The 18,627-nt window shown below is 37.1% G+C and overlaps 1 protein-coding gene across 1 annotated transcript in view; it reads right to left on the minus strand.

Annotated features, from left to right (window-relative positions):
- MALRD1 (MAM and LDL receptor class A domain containing 1) overlaps positions 1 to 18,627 on the minus strand; it is a 598,238-nt gene that overhangs the window by 452,190 nt on the left and 127,421 nt on the right. The window contains 3 exon segments of the mRNA XM_021064964.1: positions 13,009 to 13,421; positions 17,086 to 17,453; positions 17,923 to 18,028. Of these exon segments, the coding sequence (XP_020920623.1) occupies positions 13,009 to 13,421; positions 17,086 to 17,453; positions 17,923 to 18,028 (887 nt within the window).

Genomic DNA, 18,627 nt, shown 5'->3' on the forward strand with positions numbered 1-18,627 from the left:
ACAATTCTGGAAGGAGGCTGTACCCAAAGCATAAATTGGTACCGACTGCTTTGCTCTCTCAGACAGCGACACAATATTTTCCACCTAATGAGAAAAAGTTTAAAGGCATAAATCAAGATAAAGCAATCATCTGACAGAGGATCACAAAGAGGTCCCATACCTTTTTCTTGGAGAATGCTATGACACATTGATTTTCTACTGAAGATAAAAGCCAAAATCATGTGTCATCAATATAAGCAAGTGAAACTATTTGGTTCAATATGTTATACTGTTAAAAAAAATTTGCAGAAAAAAAAGGCAAATTTGAAATATCACACATGATTAAAACAAGTTTGGATGAGCAGAGAAAAAATGTTCGAAAGACATTTCATAGACTTTATACCTAGAGAGTGAACAATACATCAAAAGGGAATAAACTATTGCTTTTGTTTGTCCAAATAAATACACAGACCCTGAATAGGAAGTTTCCTATCCAATGTGCTGAGACTGTAGTTTTTAAGCAAAACAATTCAACCCTGATCATCTAATACACTTTTCTTCCTATTAAAATTTCATACAAGTGTAGTTAAATACTTCCTTGTAAAGAAGAGGCTGACAGGTCACTATTAGCATATGCAATTCCAAAATGGCAAACAAATCCCACATCTGAGATGCCAACCTCCCTCAGAGCCCCTCAGCTATACAGCCCCATTGTGGCCAAACCTGCAAAATTAGATACAGTGATCCCTGACACTGAGTCTGAGCTTTCTCACTCATTCTACCACTCTAGCCAGAAGGGAGGATAAAGAGAGGAAGCCATGAATAACAAGGACCCAAGTGGTTGCTATAGGCAACACTAAGGACAAAATAAACAAACAAACCAAAGCATGGTTACAAGTTATTTCAAATAGGGCATAGACTGAAAAGGGATAACAGTTATACTGGAATTAAAAGTCATTCATATTTAGTATTCTTCTCTTTTTTACCAACTAATCAGTAATTTTAAAAAATTCAACCCAACAATCCAAATCTTTCTTTCTCTCTTTGTTCTTTCCAACATGAATTATATCAATATTTTAGATACTACTATAACATGTATTAATTTCTGTGATTTTCCAATGCTTAATGACCCATGATATAAAACACAGATTACTAATAATATATATAAAATGTATTTCCAATGTTTAATGACCCATATGAATATTCTACTCTAACCTTAGAGGGTCAAAAATATTAGATGACGCTTAGTATTACAGATGTCATAACAAGTAGAGTAGGGCTTAACATAATGGATTTACTAGGGAATTAGACTTATTTTCTGGCCCTTGCATTCTTGTAATATTTTCTACCTAACCTTCTCCTCTTCTCTTCTCTACTCGCATGTTCTTCACTCTGGAAACCAAACTCATCCCTCTGCATCAGAATGTGCTGAAGTGTTAACACAACAAACTGTGGTTATATCTGAATTCAGCAGAAAAGGAGAGCCTATGAGAAACTTAAGACTGTAAAATAAGATTTAGTGCTCTCTTCAGTAAGCAACAAATCTATGAATGCTGCTTCCACAGGCTTCAAGCCAGCAGATTCTATCCAGAAACCTTCCAATGCAAACTCTAGCAAACTCTACACACTTGGAAGAAAAATGTTATACATGGCCACATAAACAATTTATGCTTTTAACATTTCTGTATATAATTTCATGAAAAGTGGGATCAACATAACAGCATTAAATATGGCCCTATTTTATTTACAACATTTATGAAACATTTTTTCCTAGACAAACTGAAAAATGATGCACCATTTAGGATTTAAAGATATATGCCACAAGTGGAAAATAAATTATGATTACATGTAAGATTTTAAAAAATCTTTTCACAAAGTCCATCGGGGTAAAAAAAAAGCTCTTTATTACCGAAGGATGTTACCAGCACACCACAGAACTCTTTTGGGTTGAGTCAGAAAATTCTGTGGCATGAAGATATTGGGCCAAAGGACCTTTTCTTTCAAAGACCAGGTCCCTTCCTCAGGTCCACCTCATGCACTTCAGAAAAAGAGGTCATGTTAGGAAAAAGTGAGTGTAGGCTTGTAAGTCCTGGTACCTGTGCTGCCAAAGAATTAATAAATTGCATTAAACTAGGTTTTTGCAATACTTCTCAGTGACTACCGCTAATACTGAATCCATGCCAAAAAACTCAACCCTCCATGGGAAAAGCAAAAGGGAGACAGATTTCAGTTCTGTATAAGAAAATATTTTCTGTCAGTGTGTCCAGAGGTAGGATGGAAAAATCTCAGGAAGTAATCAATTCTTAATACCGGAGATTCAAGAGTACATTTGGGTCAAACACTGGGTGAGAAAGTGTTTGAGTTAATTTTATTGCTAAATATTTGAAAAGGTAATATTTTATGATTCTAACTTTTGTGGTGCACCTCCAAAAAAGGCTGCTGAAAACATCAGATAATGGCTCCCTGTGTGAAATAGTTATTACATCTCATGACGTATCTGGACCTTCATTTAAATGTAAGTAGACGTGTGACATAGAGGTGAGAGCAGATATGACGAAGAATCTCCTTGTGTTCCCCTTGTTAGAAATTATCCTTTCAGGAGGTCAGGAGTATGATCAGTATTATAAGAGGTAAAATAAAGCCTCTTTAGAAGCTATCATTTGAGTTTTCTACAAAATAGCTGCGATGACCTGCTCCCTGTCTCGATTTCATCCAACAACCTCTACAACTGAGCATCCCTCAAATACCTTTCCTTGCGGACGAGTGAATGCGACCCACACATATGGTGCTCTGTAACAAGTTGCTTTGATGTATTGATTTTTCATGGAAATTTCCTGCTGATGGTATAAACTCAGGAGAACGAGAGGTATCTCCTACCCAAAAGGCATGTTGGGGAAAGGAATTAGCAGAGATGCTAAGAAATTCTAAATAATGTTACAAAAAATTGAAGCAGGTCTTATGGCTTAGACACAGCAATGAGAATTCTTCAGAAGGAAAGCAAATAAAACATCTAGGTTTTAAGATTTTAAAACTGCCCATCTAAGAGCAATCTAGGGTAACAAGTACATTATCTGTATTGGACCTAGAATTTTAATGACAGAGTAGCTGTGACCTTCTGATAGCAGTGTTCTGGAATAAATGGAACATCTCTCTGTCACACCTGCATGTATCCCACAATATCAGTGTGCAGGATCACAGTTATGGAGACAGTAGCCCATCCTCAGATCTACTCTTCCAAGAGTGCACCAGTTGGGACGGAAAATATCCAAGAAAAGGACTTTTGGAAGGAAACTTTATGGTGACACACCTTACATGTCCATACACAAACCATTTCTCTGCAGTAGTCTATATGATTTCATTAAGACCAATGTACCTCTTAATAACTTAGTATAGTACATGATTAGCATTATTACAGTACATTATTATATAATTACTAAAAAATGATCAGTGTTACAACCACCAAAACATTCCAAGAATTATGGGGATCTCCAGAAGTTACAATATCTAAAGGCCATTTTCCCCTTCCTGAGGCTATAACACCATGATTTTTTCTGTATTATGAAAATCTAGAAAGACTCTCCACAATATATTTAGAAAAGGTATGAGAAAAATAGGCACAATTTCAAAACATTCATATATTTTAAAATTAGCCTTTTGGAATAAACAAATCATTCTCCACAGTACATGAATAAAAACATGTTTCGGACCACTCAGGTGGCATTTGGAACTTACTGGAAAAAGTTTACTCAAGGAATCACTGGAATTATTCATTTCTGTAACAATTAAATTATTAATTGTTACACATTGAATTTGAAAATCAAAATATTCAATATAATATTTTTTCAGTGTATCATCTCCTTAGCATTTGCATTTCTTATTTAATAGGTAATTATGTGTAATTTTGTGGTAATGCTGCTCAAGGGTATTTCAGTGTCAAGATCATCAGCTTGGGATGCAGGTCTTTGTTCTTAAAAACCTGTAAGGCATTAAAGGCGACATAGTTTCTAGATCTCAGTTTCTTTGCTGAAAGAACAAAAGAGTTGGCTCAATCACTTTCTGCTTGTCTGCTTGTAGATTTTCTAATTCCATGACTGAACTTCAACCTGAAAAACAGAGTCTATCTTCTAATTAATGATGGAAATGAAGACTATCATGTCTTGTGACATTAATCACATAAAAATGAACATCAGTGGCTCTGAGAGTCTTAAATGCAAGTGCCCCAGGGATTTTGAAGTCCTAAACATAAGAAATATAACAATCTTCACATTTTCAAATTAGACTTAAATCATTTGTATGAACATAATAGCCTGTTCACAAGAAAAGAGGAAAGGAATAGTCTTGACACATTTAAGGTATCACCAGAACTTTCCTACTTCAAAGCACATTCAGAGTGATAGTCCCCTAACTAGCATAATAAACATAAATCATTTTAGGTCAAATACAGTTATGATTTCATACTTAAAGCTGTAAATAATAATAAGCCAAAATATAAGAATCAATAAACTGATTATTGAAACTAAAATAAAAATTCAAAATTATTGAACTCTCTTATGTATGTAAGCCAATCATTGCCTAAATGACCTAATGTAAGTGCACCATAGTTTCAAATCAGTAAAGAACTACTATGAATATACAATAAAGAAGCCAAAGATAAGTATTAAAAAATATGACTAGGAAAGTAGTCCTAGTGTTCTACTCTACTAAGTATGATTTCAATCAAGCAAATAGTCATTCAACAAACATTTACTGCGCAACTAGATCCCACATACTGTGCTAGATGCTAAGGCAATAGAGACATAGTCCTTGCAGTCAGCAAGGACAAGGTAACAGGTAACCTATAAAAACTATGTTATAAAACTGTGCCTATGAAGGACAGAGGAGAATGAGTAGCCAATTCCCTGAAGGCACAGAAAACCGTCAGGAAAGCTTCATAAAAAGGTAAAATATATCTATCAGTGAAACAAAATTTTCCTTTTTCTTTTAAATGGCTTTTTGAATTTGTGCAATGTATTTACTCTATCCTCTAAGAATGGACATACATTGTTTTAAGCATTTTGACTCTTGTGAAAAAGTACCCTCTGAATAGCTGGGTACATATATAATTTTGCATATAAGTACAGAATAAAGTCCTAGGAGTGGAGCTGCTAGATCAAAAGATATGCTCATTTTAACTTTGGTAGAGATTGCCAAGTTATCCTTCTAAGAAATTTTACCAATTTAAGTCTTAATGGAGTTCCCACTGTGGCCCAGCTGGTTAAGGATCTGGTGTTGCCACAGCTGCGACCTATGTCTGTGGCTCAGATTAAGTCCCTGTTGAGGAACTTCCATATGCCACAGATTCAGGGGGGAAAAACAAACAAACAAACAAACAAACACCTTAAGAAATAATACCTGAAATGATTTTTTTGCATCTTTGTCAACATAATGGATAATTAAGGGGCCTTTGCCAAACTTCTAGATGCAGGTAGTTCAATAGAGTAGATCTAATTTGTAATCATCATGACAAGTGTTACTGAGAATTTTTCCTTGCTTATAAATCATTGGTAGTTTCTTTTCTGCACCTATCTTTGCCCATTTTTTTTGACTGCTGGAATTTTTCATGACTTGAAAAGCACATCAGTGAGTTCAAACTACATTTTTTCAATGTGTAACTTGCTCTTTAAATTTTGTATTACTTATTTTATTGAAGCATAGTTGATGCACAATATTAAATGCTACAAGTATACAATTTGATTATTTACAATTTTTAAAGGTTATACTCTATTTGGAGTTATTATAAAAATACTGTCTACATTCCCCATGTGGTACAATATATCTTTGTAGCTTATTTTATACCTAATACTTTGTAACTATGAATCACCTACCCCTACATTGCCCTTCCCTGATCAAATAACAATCAGTTCAGGGTCAACAGAGGTAGTGTTCCTGTCATTTGTGTAAAAAAGCAAAAGTAGGGTAGCAATTATCTTTTGAATTTTGAAACATGTGAATGCATGTACTATTCAAACTAATAACAAAATACAATTTTAAGAGAAAAAAAAAAAAGGTTACAACAAACCTCAGTGAACTGTAACTTAAATCTGAAAAAGATGAGTAGGTATTTTTCAAGCCTGTTTGGAATTGGAAAGACTTTGCAAACAGAGAAGAGTGTGAACTCAGGGGACTTCTGGCAACTTGGGACACACAGGAAACAGGAACAGAGGTGGGCAGGGAAGGCAAGAATAGATACAGGAAAACACACAGGAGTTTGGACTTCATCCCATAAATCATGGAAAGCCACTAAAGGGTTCTGAGTCAGGAAGTACCAAGACCAGATTTGCATTTTAGGAAGATCAATTTCATTTCAGTGAGTAAGTAAAAGAATATGATGGTAGTAAGACCAGTGGGAAACCACCATTATAACTATTTCAGGTTGGACATGACCCCAACTAAAGTAAAATTATTAAGAAGCAGGAGGGGTAAACACAAGAGCAATAGACTTAGTCTCTCCACTTTTCTATGTCGCTAATACAGGGATTTTAAAACACTTTTGTCTGAACTGAGCTTTTATTATGCCTTTACTGAGAATTAAATAAAGAACATTGTGTGACAACATCTGATATTCAGGAAATATTCACTAAGTCGTGAAAATAGGAAAGAAGGAAGGGAGGGAGGAAGAAAAGGCGGAAGAGAAGAAGAAAAGCATAAAGAAGAGGGGAAAAGATAAAGTACCTCATAATTAGTTAGCAGAAGCTACTGCACAAAGAATTCATTTTTCAACACTTTGCCTTTCTCATGGGACTTAATATAGAAAGAGGCAACTGATAACTGAACAAAGTCAGAGAGAACAGGTAAAGCACTATATCCAAGAAGAATGATGAAAGGATTATAGGTAATAGTTCATTTGATCAGAGGTCCAGGAATAGCATATATTTTCACCAGATGAACTCAAATATATGTCAAGAGTTACCAGGCATTCGGTAGATACACAGAAGAATCTTGCTTCAGCAGTGGAAACAATTAGCCCTAAGCTGAGTACTGATCCGATCCCACCTAATAAACCTCGAAAGACTAGAAAGGCTCAAACTCTTTCCAACTTAAATGTACACCAGTATAAAGATGAGAAACATGTCTTTCTTTCTTTTCTTTTCCATTTCTTTCTTCGTCTCCCTCTCTCTTTCCCTATTTATCTAACTAAGGTACCCGGTAATGTAAAAGTCACCATAGCTGGCATTCAGACACTAGCAACTAAGTATTTTTAAAAAGGCAGAACAATACGACCCATAAGGAGGAGAAAACGTATTCATTTGAAACTGATTCAGAATAGGTACAGATGTTAGAAATACCATTCAAGGATATTAAAACATTTTTATAGTTTTATTGAGGAATAATTGAGAAATAAAAATTGTACAGATCTAAGGGTTACAACATGACACTTAACACTCATACCACACTCAAGTTACTTATTAGTTCTATATGGTAGTTCTAATTTTTTGAGAACCTATTATTTTCTGTAATGGCTACACCAACTTAGAATCCTACCGGCAGTGCCCAAGGATTCTGTTTTCTCCACACCCACATCAGCGCTTGTTAACATCTGACTATTTGATAATAGCTATTCTAACAGATATGAAAAGTGTTATCTCATGTTTTTTCTTTTATTTGCCTTTTGCTGTTGTTGGGATGCCAAACACCTTTTCACGTCATTGTTAGTGATCTGTATGTGTTCAGAAAAATGTCTATTCAGATCCTCTAACCATTCTTTAATCTGACTTTTTTTCCTATTGAGTTGCATACGTTCTTTATATATTATGCATTTAACACCTTATCAGATACATAGTTTGTAAATATTTCCTCCCTTTCTGTAAGTTCTCTTCATTTTGCATATTGTTTACTTTACTGAGCAAGTGTTTTAGTTTGATGTCGTTTCACTTGCATGGAGTTGCTTTTGTTGTCTATGGTTTTAGTATCTTATTGAAGAAGTCATTGCCAAGATCATCGTTAAGAAGATTTTCTGTAATCTACTAGAATTTTTTGGTTTTCTATCTACACATAAATCTTTCATGCATTTTAAGTTATTTTTTGAAAGTGATGTGATGAGTCAATTTCATTATTTTGCATGTGGATACCCAGTTTTCTCAATACCACTTACTAAAAAGAGATTATTCTTTTCCGCATGTATTCTTGGAACTCTTCAAAGAGATTAATTGACCGTATATGTTTGGGTCCACTTCTGGGTTCTCTACATGTGTATTTTTATGCCAGAAACATAATGTTTCGAATACAAGAACCGTGTACTACAATTTGAAATCAGGAAGAGTGATAACTCTAGTTTTGGTCCTCGTTCTCAAGACTGCTTTGACTATTCAGAGTCTTTTGTGGTTCCATACACATTTTAGGTTTTTTTTTTTTCCCCTAATACTATAAAAAAAAAGAATTACATTGAATCTGGGTAGTAGGAACACTTTAACAATATTACTGCTTCCAAATCATGAAAACAAGATATCTTTGCATTTCCTAATCTTACAAATTCTTTCAACATGTCTTATAGTTCTCAATGTACAGATTTTTCCCCTCTTTGGTTAAATTTATTCCTAACTATGTTTTTCTTTTTGGTGCTATTGTATATGGGATTATTTTATTAATTTTCAGATTGTTCATTGTTGGCATAGAAATGAGACTAAATTTTCTATGTTGATTTACTATCATATAACGACACTTCACTGTTTAGTTCTAAAAGCTTTTTGGTGGAATGTTTAGAATTTTCTGTATACAATATCATGTCATCTGCAAACACAGTTTTGCTACTTCCTTTCTGATGTGGATGCACTTTTTTTCCTTTTCTTGCCTAACTGTTCCACAAGAGTCTGCTTCAAGGTCTGTTTTTGAAGTTTGCGGGTGAAGGGCTTATTACCAGGTGTGCAGACAAATGTGGATCCCATGTGGTCCCCTAGAAGGGCTCCTGCCAGGTCCTTGAGCAGGCAGAACCACCTCCTAATCATTGCTGGAAAGGGATGGAGCTAAGTTATAGAGCTGTTTCAGGATCTGCCCTTGGACTGAAGACAGCAGGTCAGGGAGTGTGGACATAAGTCCTGCAGGGTCCCTGCATAGGCAGGACTGCCCCCAGCCTGTGGACGGATCCCAGCACCACCCCCCACCAAAGCACTTTTTGTCCATCAGTTACTGACAGATTATTTTTGTTAAGGGGGGATATAAGCAGAGGACCTCCCTTTTGCTATCTTGTTGTCATGACTTCAAAAAGTTAAGACAATTATTAAGAATGTATTTTGTCTTCTAAAGTGAAACATGGGAAATAAAGGCCCAAATCAACCTTGAGAGAAAAGATTTACAATGTAGGAGATGAAATATATACTAGAGGGTATTAAGAGTAGATTAGGCATTGAAGAAATAAAAATAGACACTATTTTGTAAAAAGCACAGAGCGAAAAGAATTAAAAAAAAAAAATGGACAGAGCAGAGTTCCCGTCATGGCTCAGTGGTTAATGAACCTGATTAGTATCCATGAGGATGCAGGTTCGATCCCTGGCCTTGCTCAGTGGGTTAAGGATCTGGTGTTGCCATGAGCTGTACTGTAGATTGCAGACTCGGCTCGGATCCAGCATTGCTGTGGCTGTGGTGTAGGCTGGCAGCTATAGCCCAGATTCGACCCCTAAAATGGAAAAATCCATATGCTGTGGTGCAACCCTAAAAAGACCAAAAAAAAAAAAAAAAAAAAAAAGAGCAACATTAAACTCTGATATAACCTCAAGTTGCTTAATTTACATGTAATCCAAGTTCCCAAAGGAGAGAAAAGAAAGGAAGAGAAAGTTTTGGGGACTTTGAGTTAGTCAAAGCTTTCTTAGATACAACCCAAAAGCTTGATACATAAAATAATGGTAATTTAGACTTTGTCAAAATTCAAGAGAATATGTTCTTCAAAAGAGTCTATTTAAAAAATGAAAGGATAAGCTACAGACTAGGAGAAAATATTTGCAATTCATACATAACCCACAAAAGGATTGCATTCATAAAATATTTTAAAAAGCTCACAAGAAAACAAAAACCTCAATGTACAAAGTGAGCAGAAGAGTTCAACAGACAATTCAAACTAGATACTCATTTGGCAAATAAACACATAAACATGTGTTCCACATAATTAATGGCTGGGTCAATGCAAATCAATACGACAATGATATACCAATATTTATTTGGAATGGCTCTTGAAATGAAGATAATGAGTCACGACTAGGATATGGAGGAACAGGAATGCTCATATTCTGCTGGGAATCAAAAACAGTTCTCTCTGAAAAACAGCTTAAGATTTTCTTGGAAATGTAACCATATTCCTACTCTATGATCCAGACATTCCAATCCCGGGTATTTGTCTAAGAGAAATGGAGGCAGATATTCATATAAATACTTACGCACATATGTTCTCAGCAGAATTATTTATAATAACCCAAACTACAAGCAACCCATATATTGATCAATAGGTAAATGGAGAAACTGTGCTATATCCACATAATGGAATACTAGTCAACAAGAGCAAGAAATGAAGCATTGATATATTCTGTAACAAAAATGAAATCTCAAAATAAATGTACTGAAAGAAATAGGTCAGGAAAGAAATTGCAGATTGTATGACTTCACTAACATAAAAATTTGGAAGGTGTAAATTAAGGTACACTGGGCGAAAGTTCAGTGGTTGTTGAGGAAAGGAAGTGAGAGCCAGAGGAAGCAATACAAAAGGACATCAGGAAACTTTTAGAAATGAAGTATATTGTATTTTAATCATCTTGATTGGTGATGGCTTCAAAATTTTCAATACGTATGGTTTAGAATATGTTAATTATACCTCAGTAAAGCTCACCATAATAATTAGAAGATTGACCGAAGTTTCATATGCAATGGCTTGCTGAGCCTTTCCTGACACATAAAAGCAATGGCTTATTATTTCTTTTTCTTCCTTTTTTTTTTAAACCTTAGGGCCACAGGTGCAGCATGTGGAAATTCCTAGGCTAGGTGTTGAATCAGTGCTGCAGTTGCAGGCCTATACCACAGCCACAGCAACGCAGGATCCAAGTGGCGTCTGACCTACACCACAGTTCATGGCAACACCAGATACTTAACCCACTGAGCAAGGCCAGGGATCAAACCCACATCCTCATGGATACTAGTCAGGTTCGTAACCTGGCTGAGCCACAACAGGAGCTCCCAGTGGCTTATTATTTCAACTGTGATTAACAAGCCAAACAGTTCCTATACCTGAATGTACAATCTGGCCCTAACCTATGTATTTCATTTTAAGTGAATAATCCTGAAAAACCTTTTTTCTTTTAAACAACTATGTAACAAATACCTGTTATCTGCTTAACATGAGACTAGGTAATTTCACCTACAATATCACAATTAATTAAAATGTTGGCTGTTGCTGCTCTTGCTCAGAACAGAAACTATATATTCATTACTCAATGAACAAAAATATCTTGTTGCTTTATTTGGACCAAATTCTTACTATCTTAAACAGTTTATCTACACATGCAGAATCTCTAATTTCATCTTTTCATGCTTAAAATTCATTTTTTTAAAAAAAAGAACTCTTGGATAAAATCAGAGTACTCTGTGTCATCCAAGTTGGGCTTCAAACCTCAATATTTATGTTTTACCAAAATACTCCTTGGTTAGTTCCATGGCCATCTGACTTTGAAGCTGCTCCCCTGCCAAGCTGATTTTCTCCTGAAAACCAATACTTGAGTAAATATCATATGGAGAGTTTATCCACCAAATACTAGTTAAGACCAAATTATAATTGACCTGCTTAGATATTAAGAATTCATTTGAAGTGGATGAGCCATTATCAAAGAACCCTCTTCAATCTCATTTCACATGATTACACGCCTCTTACACTGTGGCTCAGCAGCAAGATATCCCTCTATACAAGGCAGGTTAGTTCCCATGATTTCAGCTATGTCTCTACGTGCAAATCACCCATCCCAATGCATTCTCTACTGAGCCACGTGCAATATACATCTACAATGGAAGAATTTCTTAAAAGGTGGCCTGGAGCTAAGTTCTTGGCTACAAAACTATTGAGATATTTAGATAAAGACAGTGCTTTAAAGTGGGGTAACCAAGACATTTAGTAAAATGAAAAAAGAAAAAAAAAGTTTAGCCAGGATTTGCAAGAAGTCTCTTCCGATATATAAGATGTAGATCTACTTGACCAGAGGGAGAACACAAATATTCAATGTTCCACATGTTACAAGCTGTATGATATATTGGCAACAGAATGCACATGACTTAACTGATCACTGTGGGTTCTAGTCCAGGTCCCTGTCTTCCTGCTTACCATCTATTTGGCTATGGATAAATAACCACCTGAGTATTTTCCTTCATATCTATAAAACTGGCAGCAAGGATCTCTGACTTACCCACTTCAGGGAATTGCTGGATCAAGTTATATATGCAAAAGTCATTTACAAAACTGTAAAAACCTTATGAGCATTTGAACTTGCCACTGCAAGTTTGACTTTTAGGAGAAGGTTGGTTGGTTAAGATTTAGAGTAGAGAATATTCCACCAGGAATAAGGAAACCTAGATTCACACTCTGGTTCTGCCCCCGGTAGTTTTGTTTTTCCAACACAGGTGCTCTTTCTGGATTTTTGCTGCTTACCTATAAAATGTAAAAGTCAAATGATATACTCAACATAACAGATTTTAGAGTCTGAATATTTTGCAGAACACCAAAGACTGTGCAAAACTCCTTTTCCTCCAGGTTTTTTTATTTTAGCACAATTATTTGAAATCAGAGGAACTCACAGCTGTGTCCAATGGCATGTGTCCACTTTTGGAGATTTTAATCACACTGGGGGCAGTCAAGGAAGAAAGCAACCTAATAAGCTTTGGTACACCCTTCATTAAATGATAAATGTGTGTCAAAGTAACTGATCAAATTTCCCTTACTTTTAATTCAAGAATACAGCGATCTTTCATATTCCCTAGACATCTTGACATATTTCAAACAGACCTGGTGAAACCCACTATCCATACCTGAAAAGGCTGCTGGCTGGAGATGGGAAGGTGCTTCCTTATCCAGATGTTGCCTTGATCCCCAAATGTCTCCCACAGCAGCTGTCCTTTCGTGTTGTTCCAGACTCGCTTGTAGATAGCCAGCCTGTAAATGTGCTTGCCGAACATGTGGTAGTAGAAGCGGAAGGTGCAGCCCTCTGCGTCCGTGGCGTTAAGGACTGGGCTGAGTAAAGCAGCTGTGTGTTGGAAAACCTGCGGTTCAGAAGATTCTATGTAGAGATAGTGTCCTCTAGCTGTGCCCAAAGTATTATCCTTCATCGGCCCTGTGTTCAGGGTTGGTGTTGGGCCCTGGTTCCTGGTCCAATCAAAGTCGTCTTCTGCATCTTGTTCCCAGTTACAAATTCCCTTTTCAAAGTTACACTGAAGCTCTGGTTCTGAAATTGACATGACATAAAACCAAAAGTGAATTCAGGGCACAAATAGCTAGGAATAAGAATACTAGTTGATACTTCACTCTGCCAAGGTAAACCACTTTCATTCATTTAAAACACAATATTCAAGCAACGTTTTTTTCAAAAAAGAACATACATCCTAGATGTTACATAAAATAATAGTATCTTGTAGACAGAAGATGGGATTAGTTTGGCCATTATCTCCCAAATGCCTTTTATACTCCTCCCTTGTCCATAACGGTTACCGTAACATTAAGCAAATGATCATTACCCGATGGCTGGCTCACTGCAACAAATTTCTGGCTCAGTGGATTTCAACTTTAGCCCAATAATCCAATTGCCAGTGAATGCAAACTGAAAAAAAATTAAATCTCAGAATTCTTCTCCAGAGATGCTAATTTTAATGGTATAGCCGAACATCAGGATACTTTACTAGCTCCCTTGGTGATTCTAACATTGAGAGCAGACAGGAGTCATCATGTAATAGGTCTTGATCTTTCAGCATCCTCTGGGGTGCATGTGACACTTGGGTCCCCCACGGTGAAGCCCTGCACAAATACTACCATGTTCAGTAAGGAGCCGTATTTTGCACAAGCACGCAAGATGATTCCGATGCAGGTATTTTCCAGACCTCACTCTGAAATCAAAGTCTTCTCTCCAGTTCCATCCTGCCCCCATTTCCAAATATTCCTCCACACTTGTACCAGCATGACCGTCTTTCAATGGTAGTTTATCATTTTTTCTTCTCTGTGCAAACTCCTTGAATATTTACATTTCATCTCAACTTAAATCGAAACTCCTCTATCTTTCAAGCTTCAACTTTCCCACATGAAAATAACTTCCTTTTCATTCCCAATGATCATTTCCCTTGGCTCACACCAATCTACCAACATGCCCTAAACCCTTCACCCCTTTCCTCACCTCTGTTTATGCCTCTGATGGCATGTGCCTTTCCTCTTCTTAGCTGTGTCTTCTCAGTGGGAATCTTTACTTCCTAGATTACAGCCCCTTGGAGCTGGTGCTTTTGAACTTTTAACTCCCTGCAGTCAGCAGAAGAATTCAAAGCCCTTTCAAAGAATTAACTAGTTCCTTATCAAATGAATACACTACCCACATTTGTAGGCTAATACAGGAATGTATTCATTTCTCAAGATGTGACAATTCTGTGGACCCCAAGTACTTTTCTATGCTAAATGGGATAGACTGTATATTTGACACTCGTGGGGGCAGACAGGATAGGATTCAGAATTACCAAGGAGGTCTGCATTTTAGCTTCATTTACATGAGTATTTTTGAAAGGCAAATGTCAGCTGTCCTTTATTCACCTTAGTAACAGCACCTGGTGCCAAAGGTGAACAATACTCCAAAACAATAAATAAAGGCATATGTGAATAAATGCAGCCAGGCAAGAACAAATCATCTGTCTCTGAAAACCACAGAACAGGCGCTTTGCCCTAATGAAGGAAACCAAGTGAGTAAATGTCAAATGGGAGATGAGCTTTCCTTTGCTATTTCCCCACTCGTGACTAATCAAGTGCAGCTGTGACGTGCACTGGGGCCCTGCAGGTGCTCTGCAGGTGTCAGTCTTTGGCTGTGCAGCAGAAGGGGAATGTCAAGCTACTGAGATGTTTGACATAAAATGGCACTAAAGCCAACAGATTGTTACATTGCCCGTCTTCCTACTGACTGCACGCTCCATCTTTATTTCAAAAGGGAAATAAAGGCACACAGCCCCACCCTTACATAAAAGATCATGTTCTATACATACTTCAGGAAGTACAGCATCGGTTTCCAGATGCATAACCCACTCCATGTTGATAAATTAGTATGTCTAGAATGCAAGGCAGCGAGAGACACTGACAAGTAACGACTCTTTCCCTTCATTAATGTTTAGGCACACAAAGTATCTTGATAAGATAGCCATACTCCCATAATCCCATTCTACTATGTTAATACTGAGAAGTTGGAAGGATAATTTGCTTATTTTTAGTAACAGATCAACATGTTTTAAGGAGTAAGATTTGAAGTCCATGAAAAAAAAAAAAAAGATGAAAAGGCTTTCTACATTTGCAAAAACAAATTACCTTTAGGACAAGCAACACTTCTTATAAGAGCCATTGTCGAAATCATCAATTTTATTTATATGCACTAAAGGTATTAGCTGTGCAACAAGCCACATGGTAATTCCAACTTTAATATGCCTGACTGTATTAAACACCACATGTGCACGAAACCTTCTACCATGATTTATATGGAAATTTCTTAATGTAATGTTTCCTACAAGGTACCATGATTTTTAATGGCTTTGCTTTGGTTTATGATTCACCTTCCAATTTAATAGGCACATAGCTTGAATTTTAAGAATTGTTGCCCTTTCTGGACAAAGGAAGGTGAAAATTTCTTATGACTGATCTTGGTAATTAAAAAAAGAAAGCAAACATCTGTTAGACCCTGATTCATTTCCAGGAGCAAGTGCACTAGGTACTACCAGGAACCAGGTTTATCAAGATGCAAGATGTAGAGTTGTCAGATAGCGTAACCTTTTCAATATTTAAACGTGAAACTCGGGACTTACATTTGACACCTCACTCTCTGCTCCCTCTAGCCAAAACATCATCAAGTGTTCCTCCTAAATGTTTCCCCAAACTTTAGCTCCTCCGTCTCCATCACTGTCACTATGCTACTAGTTGCCAAGCCCTCTCTGGCAAACTACTGCAGCAGCCTCCTAATAAATCCACTCTCTGGATCCACTCCTAACACATTGATTACACTGCATCTGCAGTGACACTTTTAAATCTGCCAATTTTATTATATTACCGTTCTTCTTAAAAACCTTCAAATGGGAGTTCCTGCTATGGCTCAGCGAGTTAAGAACCTGACTAGGATCCATGAGGATGCGGGTTCGATCCCTGGCCTCGCTCAGTGGGTTAAGGATCTGGTGTTGCCATGAGCTGTGGTGTAGGTTGCAGATGTAGCTCAGATCCCGCTTTGCTGTGGATGTGGTGTGGGCCGGCAGCTACAGCTCTGATTGGACCCCTAGCCTGAGAACTTCCATATGCCGCAGGTGCGGCCATAAAAAGAAACAAATATACATAACCTTCACACAGTAACTTCCTTAATGTGGTTTACAAAGATCTGCCACTCTGGCTCTCCTACATCACCATCCTTAGGTTTGTTGGACCCTAGGTCCCCTCTATCATCTCTTGCCAGCCACACAGGGCATCTGCTCTGCAGTCACCTAACAGGGCTTGGCATACCTGCTTTTACTTACTGTTTTTCAGCTCTCAACTAAATGACCACCTCCAGAAAAGCCAAAGCCATTACTATATAAAGTCATAGAACCCCCACTTGTAATTCCTGTCAAAGCTGCATTTTACGTTTATTTTAAGTATATAAATAATATCTATCTATTCAATTAAACTGTAACCACTAGGAGGCCAGGGACTCTGTGTAACTGTGCTCATCACTGTGTCTCTAGCATGTAATTCATAAATCTACATAATAAGTACTGATGTCCTGACTAATTAATGAATCACACATAAGATGGAACAATGCTCCGTGTCTCTGTCTTGGATAACTAGGAAACAGTGAACTCGTCAAGACCAGCACCATCAAAATGAGTAAGAGGGACCAAGGGAAGACTCACCACAGTCGATCTCGTCTGTATAATCACCACAATCATCCACCAGATCACATAACTGAAGCTTTTTTATGCAAGTCTTGCTGTATAGACACCAGAAATGATCTGCCCCTTTGCAGCTCTCTGAGGGGGGTGGAAGCATACAATTTTCAAATCTGACATCATCGATAGCTGAGACTCCGTTATAGAAACCAAGACTGACTTTGTGGAATGCCAAATGGAAGGGCTGAGTAAGGCGTCCAAGATGAATGACTGCCTGGAACCACTGCTTGCCCTGGTTATACAACACTCTCCACAGCACGGTGGAGTCATTGGATTTTTCCATGTGGAGTTGTAGCTCAGCCGCTCCCACTGAGAGGCCATGGTTATAAAACCTGAAAAAAAAAAAAACATAAGAAATGGAAATGATTGACGGAATAGACGAAATATTGAACTTTTAGACTTTTCCACTCAGTCAACAGTCAACTAAAAATTAGTTACCATAATGGACATCTTTATTTCTTTCAGTAATTGTGGCTACCCACTTGCAAGAGCTTATCTACTGTAGTGCATGCTTTGGCTCTCAGGACCCTGGGAGACTTTCTCCAGGAGTTCAGTCCAGAACACAGGAAGTAGTGCTAATTAAATTATAATCTATTGTTGGAGGGAGAGTCCCTTTCATCTTAAAAAAGAACACAACAAAGGCTGAAAATGTGCTCCTAAGTAAAATGCTAATTGTGTGGATCGAATGCAATGGCTATTTTAGAGCAAATACAGGATAGATTACAATATCTAGTAAATGCAGGAGTATGCCTGCAACCCCCAGCTGGCCAGGGGTAGTTGGCCATTGTTTCTAATATTTACCAGAAGGAAAGTGTGCACCCAGGTCCTGTTTGGCTGAAAGTTGGGCTCTGGAGTTTAGCAATTTGCAATAAACTGTTGCTGTTCTTCAGAATGAACATAAAGTGCCCTATTGGGATACAAAATGAAATCATAAGTTAGCCTACTAAATTTTAAACAAGACATCGGTCTGTAAATGTAAACCCAGTACCGAAGACTATACAACAATTAAAAATCAATAAAAGTGACTGCTAATCACATTTACGCTTATAAATATTAAACTATTATTTAGAGCTAGGTCACAATGATGCCAAAAACAACGAGTAGTTTCAGTTAATTCAGCCAAAAACTTATTGATACTCCATTCCCCAAACCCATAAAGGAATAGTTCTATGGGACAACATAAGCGTAACTGACAATATTCAACTATCCTACTCTTGGTTGTAGTAACATAGAACTTTACTGCTTCTCTTCTTCTCAGACCTGAGCAGAGATAAACCAAAGTACAGATCTTCCCTGACCTAGGATGAAGTCCCCCATCCAATAAACCCACTGTAAGTTGAAAATCGCAAAGTTCAAAATGCGTTTAATACATCTGACCTACTGAACATCACAGTTTAGCCTCATCCACCTTAACTGTGCTCAAAACACTTACATTAGGCTACAGTTGTACAAAATCCTTCAACACAAAGCCTATTCTATAATGAAGTGAACACCTCACGTAATTTA

The sequence above is a fragment of the Sus scrofa genome, chromosome 10 (assembly GCF_000003025.6).
Source record: "Sus scrofa isolate TJ Tabasco breed Duroc chromosome 10, Sscrofa11.1, whole genome shotgun sequence".
NCBI lineage: Eukaryota > Metazoa > Chordata > Mammalia > Artiodactyla > Suidae > Sus > Sus scrofa.